At 42.4% G+C, this 20,603-nt stretch overlaps 1 protein-coding gene across 3 annotated transcripts in view; it reads right to left on the bottom strand.

The window, feature by feature from the left end:
- Window positions 1–20,603, bottom strand: part of Ubap1 (ubiquitin associated protein 1) — a 56,643-nt gene that overhangs the window by 25,926 nt on the left and 10,114 nt on the right. For all 3 annotated transcript variants that reach the window (XM_036179197.1, XM_036179199.1, XM_036179198.1), the window contains exon 2: window positions 3,945–3,985. In XM_036179197.1, coding sequence (XP_036035090.1) covers window positions 3,945–3,978 — 34 coding nt within the window. In that variant the 5' untranslated portion in view covers window positions 3,979–3,985. The remainder of the gene's footprint in view (window positions 1–3,944; window positions 3,986–20,603) is intronic.

The following is a 20,603-nucleotide window of genomic DNA, read 5'->3' as shown; positions in this document are numbered from 1 at the left end:
GGAAACAAGATCAGCTGAGGAGTTGGCAAAGTGAGGTTGGCTGTGGCTTGTTCTCTCTGATCTTTCAGAATTTACCCCAATATCTGGCTCCAGGGTTTTGGTTTTTTTTTATTGATAAGACCATTTAAAATTGGTGTTACATTAACCTGTTAATGTTAATGGTGATGCTAAGGAGTCTTTAGATTTGATGCAGATTCATCAGGAGTTTACTGATTTAAAAAAGGGCTTGGTGCAGCTAAAACTGTCTTAGACCCATTCAAAAAGGCCATTCCAGCTTGATCATCCCCTACTCCTTTACTAGGAGGTATAGCAGTCACAAGGAGCAGGGGTATTGCTATAATTATTCCAGCTACTTGCAAGCTCTTAGTGGAAAGCTGATAAGAGCTGCATAGAGTTAAGCTCTGCACCCTCACTTGAGATTTATATTATTAAGAAGGGGGAACTGTGGAGACCCACAGAGGCTTCCTAGTGAGAACTTACTCAGGATCAGATAATCTGGGCTGGCTTTACCCAGCAGGGCTGCAATAATGGGATGATTTGACCACAGGCATGGTTACCAGGTGTTTTGAAGGGTCTACAGGTCTTTTGCATCTCCCCTTGGCATTTGTATACAAAGCCCTTTTGAATAAATGTCTAAGGTGGCTAAGTACTGACCCAAGGCCCTCCCAAAGCTAGCCTGTGTCTCTGTCTTTCTTATCATCCATTTCTATCTTTCTAACTAATATTTCCTAATTCCTCTCTCCTCTACCCAAAAACCCTTCAAAAGGTGGGAGCTGGACTCCCACAGGAGGGTAGGGATGAAATAGCTATAGAACCCAAAATACCCATGAATTAACAATCCTCCTGTACCCATTTCACTAGTTCTGGGGTCACAAGTGTATGTACCTTCATGTCCAGCTATAAAAGTTTTTTAACAGAGCATTCATAAAAAATAAACGCAAGTTTTTCAGATTCTGGACAAAGTTACAGAAATATACCAGGTGGCCCACCACCACCAAAAGGTAGTAGCATCTTGGCTTGCCAACAAAGAATGACATACACTAGAATCATGATTACAATGATTACAAAGCTACCTTTTCCACATTAAATTATAAGGCAATTACAGCTCACGATCAGAAACAAAATGTCTTTTCTATCACTCAGCAAGAAAAGTATTTAAGTCTTTTAATAGCACTTAAGGGCAAAGAATTTCTCTAGAAAATAGCTAACTTGCCCTTAAAAGGGAGGTATCAGAGTAGGTGACAGTTAAAGTGTGTAAAGTTTTGATTATTCAAGATAAATTCTTTAGATCTACTATATAATCAACATAGTACTTGAGCCAACAATATTATATTGTATACTAAAATAGCTAACAGGGTAATTTTTTATTTGTACTTTAAACAGGATCTTTGTTACAGATTGGCCTCTAACTTGAGATCCTCTAGCCTCTGCCTCTGAGTTCTGGGACTGTAGGAATGCACCATGCTTGACTCAGGAGAATAGTGCTTGGGTAGCTGTTAGTACCAAAAAAAAAAACTGCACAAGCCAGTCAACATTCTAGCATGGAGGGGGGAGGGGTTCATAAGCCCCACCCCTAACAGGAATTATGGACTGATGTCTTCTGAAGAAGGAATAATCAGGTTTCTTTAAGGGTATTCCCTTGGCAGATCAAGTGCATTCCACAGCCAGGAGTATATGAGTCGCACAAACTGGACTTGGTTATTTACAAAAGAAGACACAAAGTTGGGGGTGCAAGAGTGGGGATGGGTCTGGGAGGAGTTATGGGAAAGAGCAGGAGATGATATGATCAACCTACACTGCATGCAATTTTGTAAAAATAAATATATTTGACACACACACTCAGAAGCAAAGCTCAATATCCATGAGCTCCTCATTTATCAATTCAACCACTTAAGAACAAAAATATTGAGGGTTTTTTTGTTTGTTTGTTTGTTTGTTTGTTTGTTTGTTTTTAGGTTTTTCGAGACAGGTTTTCTCTGTGTAGTTTTAGAGCCTGTCCTGGATCTCACTCTGTAGCCCAGGCTGGCCTCGAACTTACAGAGATCCGCCTGGCTCTGCCTCCTGAGTTCTGGGATTAAAGGCATGAGGCCACCACCACCTGGCGAGAAATAATTTTTTAAAAAATTGTTAAGGACTATGGAGATGGCTCAGTGAATAAAATACTTTCTGTGCAAGCCTGAGAACCTAGTTTAAATCCCTAGTACCCACTTTAAAAAACCAGGCACAGTGGTACATACTAACACTTGTGGGGCAGAGACTGAAGGATCCTGGGGACTCACTGGCCAATACCTGATGTTGACCTCTGGCCTCCACACACACAAATAAATAAATGAAATTAAGTAAATAAATAACCTGTATTGGCACACATGTTTAACCCAGTACTCTAGAAGCTGGGATAGTTGGATCTCTGAGTTCCAGGCCAGCTGGTCTACACAGCAAATTCCAGTGTGCCTGAAGACTTGCCACCTGAGCTGCTGACTGCTAACTGCAGAGTCTGAGTGGTGTAACACCACACGAACGAACACAGTATTACGCAAGTTACATGTGTAAGTGTGGCAACTCAAACTTCCAAAGATGTTTCATTAAACTGAAACTAAAGTAACTGTTGCACCACTCTGACACAGCTGAGTGGCTGGCAGTTCAGTATAGTGCATCTGCACATGCTACCAAGCAGGCTAGTATACCACTGCAACAATGATGCACAATTTTCAAAACATGTGTATATATATATATATATTTGTGCATGCCATATGGGGGTGGGATAATCAAAGGAGATGAGAGGCAGCAGATCCATGGAGCTGGAGCTACAAGCAGATGTAGCTGCTGGGAACCGAACTCAGATCCTCAGGAAGTGTAATATACTATCTTAACTGCTGAGCCAGCTCTCCAACCTCCAAAACAGTTTCTAAAATGGAAAATCGGTTGTGCAAAAATCTGTATTGCTTGGATCTTCTCGAAATAATTGCCTACTGAATAAAAAGATGGTCTAATTTAGGTATCAAAATCTCTATAGGTGTATATAATAAAATTTAATTTGGAATCAGGCATAGAGGCACATGCCTTTAATCCCACCACCCTGTCTTTTTTTTTTTTTTTGAGCTGAGGATCGAACCCAGGGCCTTGCGCTTGCCTACCACTGAGCTAAATCCCCAGCCCGAGACCCTGTCTTTAAAAAAAAAAAAAAATTGGGGGGATCATTTTTGGTTTTGGGGGTTTTTGTTTTGTTTTGTTTTGTTTTTGTTTTTTTGAGACAGACTCTTGGTAATGTAGCCCAGTCTAGCCTGCAACTCATTATGTTAAGACTAGCCTGAACGTCATAATCTCTTGCCTAGGCCTACATTTGGAAGGTCATACCTTAAAAGATGAAGGGACTGAGCTACAGCTCAGTGATATAGTACTTGCCTAGATGCGTAAGACCCTTGGTTCGATACCCAGGAAAACACACACACATATATGCAGGGGGAGGAAGGGGAGGGAGAAAGGGGAGAGGGGAAGGAGGGGGAAGGGGAGAAGAAAAGATCAAGCGAAACTATTAGTTCAAATGTAACACTGTAATTGTTACTGATACCTCTGTAATATGGGACTGATTCACAGTAAACAACTTTCTTTGGCTTTAGTAACTAGGAAAAAACCCAGAAAGACTCTAAAGACCACAGTTTAACTAGCCATTTGAAGAAATACTTTTTTTTTTTTTTTTTTTGAACTGAGGATCGAACCCAGGGCCTTGTGCTTGCTAGTAGACAAGCGCTCTACCACTGAGCTAAATCCCCAACCCCAGAAATACTTTTAAATTATCGAAGGCCCTAGGATGCACATGCTGTGTTTTGTACAACTCTGTTTTACTCAGGCTCTTCAGCATGAAGAAATAACAACAAAATACTAAATTAACTTAAAATTTCTGATCAAATCATAGCTTACACCATGATATTTAACACTTTACTTACCATGAAAATCTGTACCCAACTTCTTAGAAGCCATTTAGAACCTAAAACAAACAAACAAACAAACAAAAAAACAAGGAAAGATTTCTTAGGCACTAGGTCTTGAGACACTAAAAACAAGAAAATAGAGACAAAAAACAAAAACAAAAACAGAGTACTAATATTTCAGGACTCACACAGTCTTCACTTCTCACTCCTAAAGTCATCCAAAAGAAAGCCCAATATAGGAGAAACTCGTTTGTCTGTTTGTCTTTCTTTTTGTTTTGTTTTTTCATTTTTTCATTTTCTAAGACAGGGTTTTTCTGTGTAGCCCTGGCTATCCTGGAACTGACTCTGTAGACCAGGCTGGCCTCAAACTCACAAAGATCCGCTCCCAAGTGCTGGGATTAAAGGTGTGGATAACCAACCACCCACGGCTTCATTTTTTTAAATTTATTTACTTATTATGTATACAGTGTTCTGCCTGCATGTATGCCTGCAAGCCAGAAGAGGGCACCAGATCTTATTGTAGATGGTCGTGAGCTACCATGTGGTTGCTGGGAATTGAACTCAGGACCTCTGGAAGAATAGCCAGTGCTCTTAACCTCTGAGCCATCTCTCCAGCCCGGCTTCATTTTTTTTTTGTTTGTTTGGTTGGTTGGTTGGTTGTTTGGTTGATTGGTTTGGTTTGGTTTTTTGAAACAGGGTTTCTCTGCGTAGCTTTGGAGCCTATCGTGGAACTCACTCTGTAGATCAGGCTGACCTCAAACTCACAGAGATCTGCCTGCCTCTTCTCTTGAGTGCTGGGATTAAAGGCGTGCGCCACCACCGCCCGGCCCTCATTATTTTTTAAGATACATTTTATTACTGTGTGTTTTACATACATGTGTGCTGCCTATAATGCTTGTCTGGAGGTCAGAGAACAATTTTATGGAGTTAATTCTCTTTTCCATTATGTAGGTCCCAGGGATCAAACCCAAGCTGTCAAGCTTGGCAACAAGCACCTTTACCTGACAAGCCATCTTGCCAGCCCAAAGAAATGAGTTTTTAAAAGGAAACATCAACTAGGTAGGATAACTCACACATGTATTACTAGCACTTGGGAGACAGAGGCAGGAGGACCAAAGGGAGTATGTGGCCAACCTGGGCTATGCACTGAGTTTCAGGCTAGTCTGGAGAGAAAAGTCTCTGTCTCAAAAACAAAAAATTCTAAAGGAAATTTAAATATTACTAAATGTGCAGATTCTGAGGAATTATTAGAAGAATAACATTCTGGCCACAAAAGAAAACTATTACTAAGCTGATCCTCCTGTGTAAAAGATGTATGTGCAACACCAAGTAAGAAATGTGTTTTACTTTGTTTAGTTAAGCAAATGTAGATCCCTAACTAAAATCTCTGGAATGGGGACTGCACACCTCACTGCCTTTTGCAGCACTCATATTCCAAACTGAATATTCACAGTGAGTGCCACTGTGTACTACTACTGTCAAGTCACACACAGTAATGTCTAGACCTGAGCCAGATGTGGTGAGTGGAAAATGCCAGCATTCGGGGCCAAAGCAGAACTGCGATCTGGAAGCCAACCTGAACTACATGGCAAGATCAGATGACAGGGAGGCGGGGAAACAGAACAGGAGAAAGCAGGGAAAGAAGGAAGAAAGGAAGGAAGGAAGGAAGGAAGGAAGGAAGGAAGGAAGGAAGGAAGGAAGGAAGGAAACCTTTACTAATAACATAAAAAACTGACAACCACATATCAGTCTCATTTTCTTCACTTACTTATTTTTCATTATCACTAACCCTGAAACTCAGAAAGCAGGAAACCATTTTCCAGTAGCACATACACAATAAGCATCTGATTTGGCTGAGCCATCTCTCCAGCCCCTGTTCAGATCTTTCTTATGCACCACTGTTTTAGAAGAACTGAAATGAAAAATTTAAATCATCAATTTGCAGAATAAGAGCTGATGAGTGCCAGGCAGTAGTGGCTCATGCCTTTAATCCCAGCACTCAGGAGGCAGAGGCAGGTGATCTCTGTGAGTTCGAGGCCAGCCTGGTCTACAGAGCAAGTTACAGGACAGCCTCCAAAGTTACAGAGAAACCCTGTCTCGAAAAACCAAAAAAAAAAAAAAAAAAAAAATCTTACGAGCTCTGACATTTTGGAAAAAGAGTCCAATATGCTACAGAAACAAAGAAAGACAAGACATTCTTATCGTACTAGGTGCTAAAATTATGGGTAGGCTTCAGGCTTTCTTTTTGTACTATTTATGTTCTAGGTTTTCTATACTGAGTATGTATCTTTACATGTATCAATCATTTAACCCACCTAGAGAACTAAAAAGAAACACAGTGATGTCTAAGTAATCAAAGATTTTCACCTCAGAACAAGAAAAATGAATGAAGAACCCAATGACTTCTAGTCCAATAAGAGTACCCAAATCCTCAGGGGTGGGATGTAACAGTTATTTATTAACTATACAAGGCATAACTCATGGAGAGCTCAGTTATGAATCGCCACAATACATAAAATGACCACTCCTAAACTGTCAAACACAGGAACTACTCAAGCACTAGACTACTGAAATCTATGTCCAGCCTCTGATGTCAGGGTCACTTTGTTTGTTTTTGAGGTGAGATCTATGGAGTCCAGGAGAGCCTCAAGCTCTCAACCTTCCCACCTCTGACTTCAAGCTGAACTTCAAGTTCAGACCCTATCAGAACACCTTTTTTGTTTTTCTTTTAAAATCTGTATGTCTAGGTTGTATCTGCCTCCTGGGTACAGATGCACATGGAGTGCACCAATCAGATCCCCTGAAGCTTTCATCACCGGGGATGTGAGAGCCAACTGAAGTGGATGCTGGGAACAGAACTTGGGTCCTCTGGAAGAGCAGCAAATGTTCTTAACTACAGAGTCATCCATCTCTCCAGCCCCAAGATGCCTTTGGAAATAACCGGTAACAGCACTTTACAAAACCTGAGTAAACACTGCTGAACAAACAAAATAACAATAAATGTCCCCAAACAGGACTATCACAGACTGTAGCATCTGTAATAAGGCTGTGATCTGAGTCTCTCAGGAGACAGAGACAACAGGATTGAGTTCTGGGGCAGTCATGTCAACTTAGCAAGACTAAATAAACGTGCTTCTCCATGAATGTTTCCTTGCCTTTCCTTTCTTAGGATGGGGCTCAGGAGGATTAGGTGTCAGAATCTAACCCAAGGCCATGCAGTGCTAGGCAAGCACTCTACCCTCAGCCTTCATCTAAAGTTTTAACCAGTCTCTTGAACCGCAGGGTCACAGCTGGGGAGAAGGCACAATGCATGCGACCATGAGGATCTAAAGGACTCACAAACACATACTCGTAGGCAAAACAACCATATACATTTTGTTTTGTTTTTCAAGACAGAGTTTCTATGTGTAGCCCTGGCTGTCTTGGAACTCACAGAGACCCACATGCCTCTGCCTCCTGAATGTTGGGATTAAAAGGCCACCACCACCTCTGAGTTTGAGGCCAATCTGGTTCTACGAGTTGAGTTCCAGGACAGCCAGGGCTACACAGAGAATCTTGCCTAAAAAAAAAAAAAAAAACTCAGTGAACTACAGTTGCAAATCTCTCTTAGCACACCTGTAACCACCTCACACCCGAGACTGAGGCAGGAGAATTCAAGTTCAAGTGCAGCCTGATCAACACAAGATAATTCTCAAAAACATGGACAAAAACAAAACCAACCAACAAGCTGACTTCCCTTAAAGAGAGATTTTTCAGGTGTGTATATACATCAAGGTTTGCACCACTACACCTGGCTAACACTATCTTAAAAAGAAAAAGTACACAGCCCAAACCAATGAATAAACAAACAAACAAAAACAAAGAAGATATAGAAGACTAAAAACACTAGAGACAGAGGGGTTTTGTTTGTTTGTTTGTTTTGTTTTATTTTGAAAGCAATGAAAAACGCCACTTTAGGTACTCTTGGGAACTTGGGTAAAATAATCTAGAAAATGTTACAACAAAGCTGAACTAAAAATCAAAATAGAAAAGAAGGTTAAGTTTCTTATTTCTTTTTAACAAGTATGTATAATATGTTTTAGAAGATAACATCCAATAGTTAGTCTCAGGGACAGAGAGGATGGCTATCACACTGGAAGTTTTTTTTTTTAATATTTATTTGTTTATTATGTATACAGTGTTCTGCCTGCATGACAGAAGAGGGCACCAGATCTCATTATAGATGGTTGTGAGGCACCATGTGGTTGCTGGGAATTGAACTCAGGACCTTTGGAAGAACAGCTAGTGCTCTTAACCTCTGAGCCATCTCTCCAGCCCCTGGAAGTTATTCATCTAACCCGGAAGACACAACTTTTCTGTTCTTCCAGCAGTTTTCAAATGCAGTGAATTACAGCTGAGCTTGGGGGCACACATCTTTAATTCCAGCATTGGCAGTTAACGGCCAGCCAGAACCACATTAAGCCCTTGTCTCAAAAAAAAAAAAAAAAAAAAAAATTAAAGAACCTGAATACTACCTTACAATTGGTTATTTCTCTTTGACTGATTTCTATGTGACCACCTGGAAAACTGGCCTGTCATCCTCATCTTGGACAGTAAATCAATTTACTGGCATTGGTTCACAATAATGGCTCATTTGGTAACAAAGAGCTACTCAGAAATAGGAAAACAAGATCAGCAAATGGCCAAAAGCAGAGCTTGAGAGGAAGCGTGTGTTTTGTCTTTCTGGGAATGTGGTTTGGTCTGGTTTTCACAGTACAGGACTCCAACTGCCTTCCACAAGCTGTGACACACTCTGCCACCCAGCAACACTACCAGCCCAAAAGCGTGACTACACTGCACTTCTGCCTCTAACTCCAAACCAACCAAGTCTTTCTAACCAGTTCTGACTTATCCAATGACATTTTGCTACACTATCCCAATCACATTAATCAGAAGCAATCTAAGGTGGTTTTCCAACTTTAATTATATAAATACACCAAAGTCTTGTCTTCCTGGATACTTTAAATCATATCTTTAAAATTACGTAGCCAAATTTTCTGCACCCTAAAAATGGGTCTTATATTGTTATATTCAAGATACTTTTTATCTTGAAAACAAAGCAAAAACAACTGGGCATGGTGGTACACTCCTTTAATTCCAGCACTCAGGAGGTAGAGGCAAGCGGATCTCTATGAGTTCAAGGCCAGCCTGGTCTACAGAGCTAGTTCCAGGACAGGTAGGGCTACACAAAGAAACCTTGTCTCAAAAAAACCTTTTAAAAAACAAACAAACAAACAAACAAACTCAAAGCAAAACAACAACAAGAAATCATCTTTTTTCTGAGTTCAAAAGTCTTCTCACTTACCTGGGGAGTTTAAAAGAAAATCACATTTATAAGCATCTGGAAAGTAATCTGGCATTGTCTCATAAAATTAAACATACAGGGCCAACAGGCAGCTCAGCATGGAAAAGGTGCCTGCAGACATTAAAGGCATGTGCCATCACACACAGCCTTCTAACAACTTTTAAAGGGAGAATATTGTTGTCTTAACTGAAACATTCCTCCTCACAAGCCCTGTTCCATGCCTCAATTTCAAACACTTAAGAAACTCACTTCAGTCCACAAGTAACTATGTCCCTCTGCCAAAAATTCACAAAACCTGGTATTCAATGCCAGTATCAAAGAATATCAAAAGCATACCTGTGGAGCACGCCTGTAAGAGGTAGAAGTAGAGGCAAGAAAACCAGTTCAAGCTCATCCTTGGCTACCCATAAGTTCAAAACCAACTTGGTCTTCGTTAGCATTCAGACCCACCCCTTGGGGAACTGGCCAATAAACAGGCAATACCTTGGACCATCAACCATCCTAACAACGTCATCCTACATAAAGTCCCTTTTAAGAGAAGACCCCCCCTCTCTTCCTCTCTCTGTTCCCACAAGGTCACAACTGCTCCTCTGTTCCTGTCTCCCTCTTTTCCTCCTCTCTCTCCCTCTCTTCTTTCCTCTCTCTTGCCCCCCTCTCTCTCTTCTCCTCCTTCTCTCCTCAGCCCCTGCCCACTTCCTCTCTTGCCCTCTCTCTTTCCCTTCCCCTAATAAAACTTTCCAAGTGTCACCTGCATGGTGTGCCTTTCCCCACGGCTCCCACCCTCCATGACTGCGCCTGTCGTGTCTACAAGGTGTGTCTCTTTTTCACCCGCTGTGGGGCCTCTCAGCTCCAACCCACCAAGATATCTCTCCTGCCATTTTATAAAACTGGTGTCATAACTTGGATTTGAACCAAGGCTGCTGCGGCCAAAAGGCAGAGTACTAACCACTATCTGATCATGGCTAGCCACATGCCCAGTGACATAAAAGTCTATGCAAGCTTCGAGGGTCTCAGAAAATGACTGAAGATATAAATACCAGTTACAAAGGTATATAGATGATTTAAATAAATCACGAGCTCAAGACTTTAGATTTTCTTTGGTTGTCTTCTAAATATAAACTTAAAAGTGCTTCTTATCAGGCCAAAGATCTCTCTGTCCAATCTATACCTGACTCTTTAGATAAAAGAAAAATATACACACTTTTAACCCAAATCTGCAGTTTTTGCTAGGTCTCAAATGTCTGAGTCTACTCCTGCTGTTCTACAGATACCCATTACCTGCTTTTCTACAATATGTATTTCAATACTGATTGGTAATACTAATATATCTAAAGCTTTTATGTCCTTTTGTAAAATAAGAATTCATAGCTAGGTGGTGGTGCATGCCTTTAATCCCAGGAAGCAAGAGCCAGGCTGATCTCTGTGAGTTCAAGACCAGCCTGGTCTACAGAGTGAGATCCAGGACAGGCACCAAAACTACAATGAGAAACCCTGTCTCAAAAAAAAAAAAAAAAGAAAAGAAAAAAGAAAAAAAGAAAAAAGAATTCATATAAGCATCAGAGGATCAAAAGAAGTCATAAAACTTAGATCCACTTCACAGAGGTCAAAAAGGACTCCAGATAAGTACAGCAGTACAGCTTGAGTTTTCCCTACCTATCTATTCCTAAGGATGGTATTTCTCTCTCCTGGTCTTGGAGCTCCTTCCCTTCCCAATTGCTAAGACTATGGGCCTAAAAGTTCCAAATAAGTTCATAAATTTTAATTTCTGATCCTAGTTTGAACTTGTCTCTCAACAGGTTTGCACTTGGCTGGCGGACACATCCAAGCATCACTGGTTGACTCCAACCTGCTGCGAGTGACCACGAGCTCTGGACTTGCTAAAGGCTGAAGTGGACCAGCCCAGCCAACGTGATTGCTCCCTATCTCCACAGCTGGGTCAGATAACCACATGCTTCTGACAAATGCCCCATTGCCCAGCCTTTGACTAGCCTTTCAGCCTTTTGGGGCTCTGATAACAATGCCCCAATGTCAGCTGGTAGCAGTTACAGAAGACAATACATCATCCTGTGCTCCCTGCCCATAATAGGCTGAAATGCTGAATCAAAAGGAGACTCCCTGGCATAGGAAACCAAATGGTTTCCTATAATGCCCACTGACATACTAGGAAACTGGTCCTAGAGTTGTCAATTGATAGATTAACTAAAATGGTTCTGCAATGAGATGACATTTGACCTTCTTTATACAGAACCAAAGAGGTATTTTATGACCTTAAGAAATTATTATTTCTATATAAGTCATTTGGGATTATAATCTTGCTGTGGGATGTTCTGTATGTCAAATGTGTTGCTCTGATTGGTTAAAATAAATAAAGTGCTGATTGGCCAGTAGGCGGGACAAGGAAGAGGAGAAGGCTGGGAACAGGAAGGCTGGGAGGAGACACTGCCAGCCGCTGCCATGAGAAGCAACATGTAAAGACACCGGTAAGCCACAAGCCATGTGGCAAAGTACAGACTAACAGAAATGGGTTAATTTAAGATAGAAGAAGTAGATAACAAGCAGCCTGCCACGGCCACACAGTTTGTAAGCAATATAAGTTTTTGCATACTTTCTTGGTTGGGTCTGAGCGTCTATGGGCCTGGTGGGTGAGAGAGATTGGTCCTGACTATGGGCCAGGCAGGAAAACTCTAACTACATAATCTGGCTATACTCAAAGATCAGAACTACAGAGCCTTAAAAATGGCAGTAGATAAAGATATTACTGCCCTAGAAAAATCTGTTACACATTTAAAGGAATTACTCTCCTCTCTAGCTGAAATAGTTCTCCAGGATAGAAGGGGCCTTGACCTAAAATTTGTTCAAGTGGTCCCCCTGGTTATCATTCCTTCAACAAAGAGGCCTATGCAAGGCCTTAGGAGAGCAATGCTGTTTTTATGTTAACCAACCAGGGATCATTAGAAACTCTGTGACCTTGCTGAAAAAGCAAATCTGTGACCCAGAAAGGCAGCAGCAACAAGGAAACCACCCTGGTGCCTGCTTTAGCTAACCCCTTAATGATCTTTCTTCTTTTGCTTATTTCTTGTGATGCAGCAAGACAATGACCTAAGCAGACTGGCAAAGAGTTTGGAGCAGCTTCTGAGCCCATGAGTCTTGACCCCTTTGGAGTTGAAGAAACGTTTACAGCGGTAGCCTAGAACCACCTGCATGTCAGATGTTTACATTGAGATTCATTAACAATAACAAAACTGCAGTTGTAAATACCAATGGTAAAAATTTTATAATAGAGGGGTCACCACAACATGGGGAACTATATTGAAAGGTCAAGCACTGGGAAAGTTGAGAACCAATGACTTAGAGAATGTCTCTCCTCACCTACATAAGGTCTATTCAGGCTTAAGAATGTATGTCTAGCCTCTTTGTATTTGCTAACTTTGTTTGGACAAACTGAGTCATATAAAAGTTTTATTTTGATACTAGAAGAGCTCTAATTCAAAATCATTATTTTTAGGTCTGAACCTGACATTAATAAATTATAATGTCTTAGTCTTATGAAATCTGCTAGCAATATTAAAGACTGTTAGGGAACACAAATTAAGTGCTGCTGATGTCATTAATTCCGGGGGTAAGCTTTACTTAGTCCCCTTGTGTATGTTTTCAGGGTTGACTTAAAACAAGTAACTAGAAACAAAGTTGTCTATCCAGATATACTTAGGCAGCCCTCAAATACTTCAGAGATCTGCAGAATATGGCATTTAAAATTTTGATCAGAAAGCTTATTATATCAGAGGGAGACCCCCAGATCCTAGCAGTGACCCAAGGTCTCCAAAGATTACAAGGCACCACGATGTCTCCACCTGGATTATGGCAATGCTGACCATTGGGCAAGATGCCCCAATGCAACACTTGCCACCGGGACCTGGGCCCAGACTGTAGACAAGTAGCAAGACATTGGAGAATTGATTGTACTCCTTTTGCCTGGAGAAAATAAAATCAGGCTTCCTCACATTCCTCTTCCACAGGAAAAACTCTCACCTTATGTGACTGGCAGTTGAAGATTGATGCTGTTCTGATACTTCTGCATCCAATGCTATGAAGACCTGGGTATGACTGACTGAGTATGGACTGGTCCTTGTCATTTTTAATTGATTTGGAAGCTACTTGGTCTGCACTCAGGAATAATTTATCCTCAGATCTCTGATAGTAATGACAGCTAGGCTAGTTCTAACTTTGTCAGCTTGGCAGCATCAGACAATCAGATCTTTCCTCAAGGATATAGCCAGAGTGTTATTTCCTCTGATTATAGACTTAAAGGTGTGTTTCACGAGGCTGAAACCAGGCTCTAGAAAAATGCTCATACCCTTTAACTAAAAGCCATAGTCTTTTGCTATGACACCAAGATATAAATCTACTCCAGTTGTTTCACAGACACTTGCAGGTTCCTGCACAGATCTCGTGCCAAAGCCAAACCCTCAGGGGCCCTCCAGATACACCACCAGCCGCTGCAACCAAGGACACCAACCAGGCAAATACTGGCAGGTTAACTTCACCCACATACCCACTTGTAAAAACTCCGATATCTCCCAATTTGTTGACAATTTTACAGGATGGATAGAGGTATCTCCCATCTCCAGAGAAACAGCAGATATGATGGCTCACATACTCCTGAAGAACACATCATCCCTCAATTTGGCATGCCATCTTGCCAAGCTCCTGGGACTTTACTGCTGGTACCACCTCTCCAGACTCCTCAAGGGGAACTGGAACCTGGTTTTCCAAGATGTCCCAATGAAGGGCATATCTGCTCTTGTGTCTTACTCATTCACCTTTGCCTCTTCTGTACTACCTGGGCACTTCTCTGTTCCATTCTTTCTGGCAGTTCTCACTTTTCCCATGTCTAGCCCTGCTCATGGGGCTGATGATAACAATCTATTTTTTTCCCTAGCAACCTGCCTTATCAGCTCCCTCAAGGGGTCTCCAGGAAGACAACTAACTGAATGCTTCTTCACTCACACCTCCCATAACTCTGAATCCCAACTCCCCCTCTTCCCCCCCCCCCCCCCGCCACTTCATCACAAATCAGCAGGAAGCAGTTTCAAGGTTTTGGCAACCTCATTCCCCCCACACTTGCTATCCATAACTCATTTTTTTATAATAATCAAAAGGGAGGAATGTTAGCATTCAGACCCTTTAGGGACCTGGCCAATAAGTGGGGGCAATACTTGGCCCGCCCAGTGTCTTGACAACCTCACCCTACATAAAGTCCTCTTTAAAAGGAAACCCCTCTCCCTCCTCTATTCCCACAATCTTGCTCTTGCTTTCTTTCCCTCTCATTTCTTCTCGTCTTTCCTCTCTCTTCCCATGAGGTCACTCTGCATTTCCTCTCTTCCTTCCTCTCTTTCTCTTCTCCTTCTTCTCTCCTCAGTCCCCACCCACTTTCTCTCTTCTCCCTCTCCCTTTCCCTTCCCTAATAAAACTTTCCACCTGAGTGCCGCCTGCATGGCGTGGCTTTCCCCACAGCTCCCACCTCCCGTGACCAAGCCCCCTGTGTCTACATGGCATGTCTCTTTCTCACCCACCGTAGGGTCACTTGGCTTCAACCCACTAAAGTCTCTCTCCCATTGTTTTACAAAAGTCTACAAATACTTTTTAAAAAAGAAAACAGAAGTGCAGGGCTGGAGATAATGGCTCAGAGGTTAAGGGCTTACTGTTCTTGCAGAAGACCCCTGAATTAATGCCTCAAAACCGTACTATAACTCCCAGCTCTCTAGGGGATCAATATTGTCTTCCTTACTCCATTACCTGTATTAATGTGCAAATACACACAGGGAAGGAAGGAAGGGAGGGAGGGAGAGAGGGAGAGAGGGAGGGAGGGAAGGAGGGAGGAAGGAAGGAAGGATGGATCAATAAAAGGAAGGAATCAAGCACAGGGACACACGCCTTTAATCCAAGCACTAGGGAAGCAAAGGCAGGCAGATCTCCGAGTTAAAGGCCAGCCTGAGATACATAGTGAGACCCTGTCTCAAAACACAACAAAAAGAGAGGTGAGATAGCTCCATGACTAAAATGCTGTGCGAGCATGCCCCCAGTTCAGATGCCCAGCACCCATGCAGAAAACCACACGAGGGGCTGAAGACATGGTTAACAGCTCTTACTGCTCTTCCAGAGGACTAGAATTTGGTTCCTAGTGTACGTAACTACCTATAACTCCAGTTCCAGGATACCTGAAACACTCTTCTAGCCTCTTCAGGCACCCATACACACACATGGATATATTCATACACACAAATAATGTTATTTTTAAAAATTAATGGAAGAAAGCCTGGGGATGGTGTCTCACACCTCTAAGTCCACAGGGGACAGAGACAGGATGATCCCTAAGGCTTGCTGACTAGCCAGGCTAGCAGAAATACAGTAAGTTTTTTTTTTTTTTTTGAGACCTTGTCAAAAAAAAAAAAAAAAAAAAAAAGTGGAGGACAGACATCCAATGTCATCCTCCTCTGAGCTATACACACCACAGGAGTGAGTACACCCAAACACATACACCACATTCACAAACACACAAAAAAAATGGGAAGAGAAAAACCATCTAAGTTTGTAATTCATAAAAAAGGACATGACAAATGTCAAGAGGCCAGCAAACTTTGAAGTAAAGGGATGGAATAGGAAAGAAGCAGGTGAATGAACAGCACACTAACGCTTGAGAGTCCAAGAAGTGTCATCTGTTAATGTAAATGCTTGAAATGAAATGCCTGTGTTATACAAAGTATACTGAAAACCTAGCTCTTTTAGCCACTAAATATTCTGTCACAAACTCATAGTACTAGATTAGGTTAACAAACTGAACATCTATCAATCCAATCACAATCTCCACACCATAATATCACTCCCACAGGAACATACACAAACTCGCACACCCACCCTCTACTTACCAGAACTGGAGTATTCCAGTAAAATAGAAAGTCCTCAATATCAGCCTGATAAAGAAACACTTTAAAAGTCCTAACCCTGTACTCTGGAGAAATGGCTAATTAAGGCTCTTGTAATCTTAACAGCATTCTCCATGGCCAATCTGAAACAGTCTCAGAAAGCAGTACAGAATTTTTAACCTAAAGCATAAAGTAAGTATACTTAGGCACACACTGAGGTCACCTAACAACTAACACCTACTTCAGCTCTAAATATTTTCCCAAAATAGACACACCAAAAGGGAAGCCCATTCTCTGAAATACTTGACAGTTTTTCCTCAAGTGTTTTTCTTCTTCCTTATCTTATTTTTATTTATTTATTGGTTTTGTGAGACAGGGTTTCTCTTTGTAGTTCTGGCTGTTCGGAAACTCATTCTATAAACCAGGCTAGCCTTGAACTTGGAGATCCACCTGCCTCTGGCACTGGAATGCTGGGATTGATTACTCCAATCCAAAAATCAGATTACACAGTACATCCTGCAATTCCATCCAATCACAAAGCCTAGGCTCAGACACACTAAACCAAAACTCCACCAAACTCTGGAACACTGTTTGCCAACAGCCCTACCCAGAGAGACTGCAGCCAAATGACCCCACCCAACCACAGGGCACAACAAGCAACTCACATGATTGCAGAGCCCAGTTTACAGCCAGCTCAACTATGAAATAAACCTCATAGCCCAATCTGCGCAAAGAAAATTGCAGAGCCTGCTTACAGTCCTCCCCATCACAAAATGCATCCAGTAGCATCTCCTGAACATAGGGCCCAGCTGACACTCACTGACAAGAGCCCAGCCCAAAGCCCTACTCAGTCTCAAAGCAGACAGCACTTTGCTTCCACCAAATCCCAGCAGCAAGCTGCTAAAGAACAAAAGAAAACAAGAAGCGACATAGAAACCCCTCTCAAAGACCTGAGAACTCATGGTCAAAGAAGGGAATACACTCTCAGAAGTTGTTCTCTAACTTCCACACAAACACCATGGCATATGCACACTACTCACACACACGCACACATGTGTATCATGCATACACTCAATAAATAAAATCAATATAATATGTGGATGGTTTGGTCTCACTATGTAGCTTTCGTTGGTCTCAAACTCACAGAGATCTGCCCACCTCTGTCTCCCAAGTACTGGGATTAAAGGCATGTAAAACTTTCCCCAGTATACATCTTTTAAAGCTTACAATTAAGCAAAAGTAAGTAAGAACCAGGTGTATGATGTTTCTGTCAGCTTAGTCGCTGCAGATAAATCTACAGATATTTTAATTATCATCTGCCACCCCATGACCTCCCAGTCAGTGCCATGGAGGCACATATAATTAAAAAGTAAAATAAGACGGGCGGTGGGAGCACATGCCTGTAATCCCAGCACTCAGGAGGCAGAGGCAGGTGGATCTCCGTGAGTTCGAGGCCAGCCTGGTCTACAGAGTGAGTTCCAGGAAAGGTGCAAAGCTACACAGAGAAACCCTCTCTCGAAAAACCAAAATAAATAAATAAATAAAATAAATCTTTAAAAAAACATTCAGAGGTAAAGAACAAATACCTGATATGAAGAAGAAACAGCTTCAACAAAGACCTCATCACGCAAAAGAATCAATAAACAAAATATATCATAGAAAAATATTCAGAGAGCTGGCAAGTGGTAGAGCATGCCTTTAATCCTGGAAGCAGAGGCAGAAAGTCTACAGAGCAAGTTCCAGGATAGCCAATGCCACACAGAGAAACCCTGTCTTAAAAAGAACAAAAAAATATAGATATTTATTTATTTGTTTATCCCACCCCAGACAAATGGATGTGATTACAGACACCTACCTCAGCACTTAGAAGACTGAGGTAGGAGGGCTGTGGTGAGTTCAAGACCAGCCTAGGCTACATACACATCAAGTAATAAGCCAGTCAGGATATACATAAACAAATACATATACAGATCCAAAAAAAAAATTATGATTAGGGTGATTAAGATGCTGCTGTGTACAAGGCTGTGGTGGTGCATGCCTTTAATCCCAGCATTTAGGAGGCAGATCCAGGTGAGTTCGAGGCCAGCGTGGTCTACAGAATGAGTTCCAGGAAAGGCGCAAAGCTACCTAGAGAAACCCTGTCTAAAAAAAAAACAAGATGCTGCTGCCCCACAAGACAGGTAGAGCCATCTAGAATGTGAACGTGCCCCACATGGTAGGAAGAGGCTGAGGTCAGGTCAAAGAAGTAGCAACAGAGAACACCGTGAGGAGTTAAAGGTAGCTGAGACTCAGATTAGCACCGATTACCAGCTCTGTTGCTCCCTTATTTACCTCCCCCTTCTGCTTCCTTTCTCCAGAATTTATTTTTATTAGTTGTAATTATGTGATGTGTGTTTATGTGTACATGTTGGGTTCCTGGGAGCTGAAGTCACAGGCAGTTGTGAACCACCTGATGTAGGTGTTGGGAACAGAACCTGGATCCTCTGGAACTGCTGTGTTTGTTCTTAGCTGCTCCGCCACCTCTCCAGGCCCTGCTTTTCTCTCTTCAGTGACAGTCTGACCCTGACTGACTTGGAACTGCGATCTCCAACAGGCTGGAATTTCAGTTATTCTCTTAACTCTCTGTCTCCCACATGCTGTAGGCTTGTGTCACCTCACCCAGTGTGCGGGTTAGTTTTTGTCACCTTAATACAAACTAGGGTCACTTGGGAGGAGGGACCTTCACCCATCAGACAGGCCTGCTGGCATGTCTGCGGAGCATTTTCTCAATATGGTAGAGCCTAGAGGGTAGCACCACCCCTGGGCAGGGGTCCTGGGTTACACAAGAAAGCAGCAGGCAAACTAGACATGGAGGGCAGGACAGTAAGCAATTTTCCTCGGTGGCCTCTGCTTCAGTTCCTGCCTCGAGCTTCTGCCCTGGTTTCCCTCAGCAATGCACTGTGACCTGTGGGTTGTAAGATGAAATAAACTCTTTCCTCCCAAAGTTGCTGTCAGTCAGTTTTACCACAGCAACAGAAAAGTAACTGGTACACCAGCTTTAACCATTTTCTTAGTTTGCTTTTTATTGCTATAATCTGAAGCTGAGTGACATGGGAAAGAGAGCTGGTGTGGGAAATGAACACTTGTAGTCCCAGCTACTAGGAATGCTGAGGCAGGAGAAGCACGTGAGCCCACGGGTTCAAGACCAGTCTAAGCAACATGATAAAGCAATTTATTAAAAAGTAAGAAAGGTGAAAATCGCTGGGCGGTGGTGGTGCACGCCTGTAATCCCAGCACTCGGGAGGCAGAGGCAGGTGGATCTCTGTGAGTTCAAGGCCAGCCTGGTCTACAGAGCTAGTCCAGGACAGGCTCCAAAGCTACAGAGAAACCCTGTCTCGAAAAACCAAAAGAAAAAAGAAAAAGAAGAAAAGAAAAGAAAGGTGAAAATCAGCTCAATTTGAGGCTGAAAAGTCCCAAGAGCATCCCAGGTTTGTTGAGGACCTCACTGTGAGAGCAGCACCCACCAAAAGGGCATCGCACAGTAAGACAAGAAAGCAGCAGAACAAAGAGAGGCCAGTTTTGCTGTTTTGTTTTGCTTCTTAACTCTATGTAAGTAGGTGCCTGCACATGCGTGTGTACACATGGTGCAGTTACCCACAAACTCTTTCAGGATCTAACTGGCATTCCATGGGAAGCATTTCATTCCAAGGAAAGCACTTCTAATGTTCCAGTCTCTACTACTAGGCTCCATTTTTTTTCTTCTTGGTTTCTTTTCTTTTTCTTCTTTTTCCTTTGAGACAAGATCTCACTATGTATCCCTGGCTGCCCTGAAAGCTGACATATTAGAGATTAGAATGAACTCACAGATCCACCTGCCTTTCTGCCCCTGAGTATCTTTTTTTTCCCCCTTTCTTCCTCCACTCCCCAGCCCCAATCTTTGTAGACAAGTCCAGTCTGGCCTCAAACTACCTATGTAACCACAGATGACCTTCTGGTCCTCCTGCCTCCACTTCCAAAGTGCTGGGATTACAGGTACACACCACCACACCAGCTTATTCCATGCTAAGGATCAAAGCCAGGGCTCTGTGTGTACCACAGAAGCACTCTACCAACCAAGGTACAGTCAGAAGACTCAAAAGGCTGGGATGAGGATGTAGCCCAGTTAGTAGAGTGCTTGCCTGGAGAGCATGAGGCCAGCCATATGGTCCTGGGTTCAATCCCTAGCACTACCAGAAAGCCTCAGAAGCTCACAAAACTTCAAGAGATTCAGAAATTACAAGGCCCAAGGTCCCTCCCCAAGCTTATATAAGCAACTGCTAGGTAGAAGAGACTCTGGCTCCCTGCACGTTGTGAAGAGAGGACCCAAACTAGGATAGGCTAGCCTTTTAGGCATCCATGCTCCTGTAACAACAACAACAACAACAACAA

The sequence above is a fragment of the Onychomys torridus genome, chromosome 2 (genome assembly GCF_903995425.1).
Source record: "Onychomys torridus chromosome 2, mOncTor1.1, whole genome shotgun sequence".
Lineage (NCBI taxonomy): Eukaryota > Metazoa > Chordata > Mammalia > Rodentia > Cricetidae > Onychomys > Onychomys torridus.
This window is presented reverse-complemented; position numbering and strand designations above follow the sequence as displayed.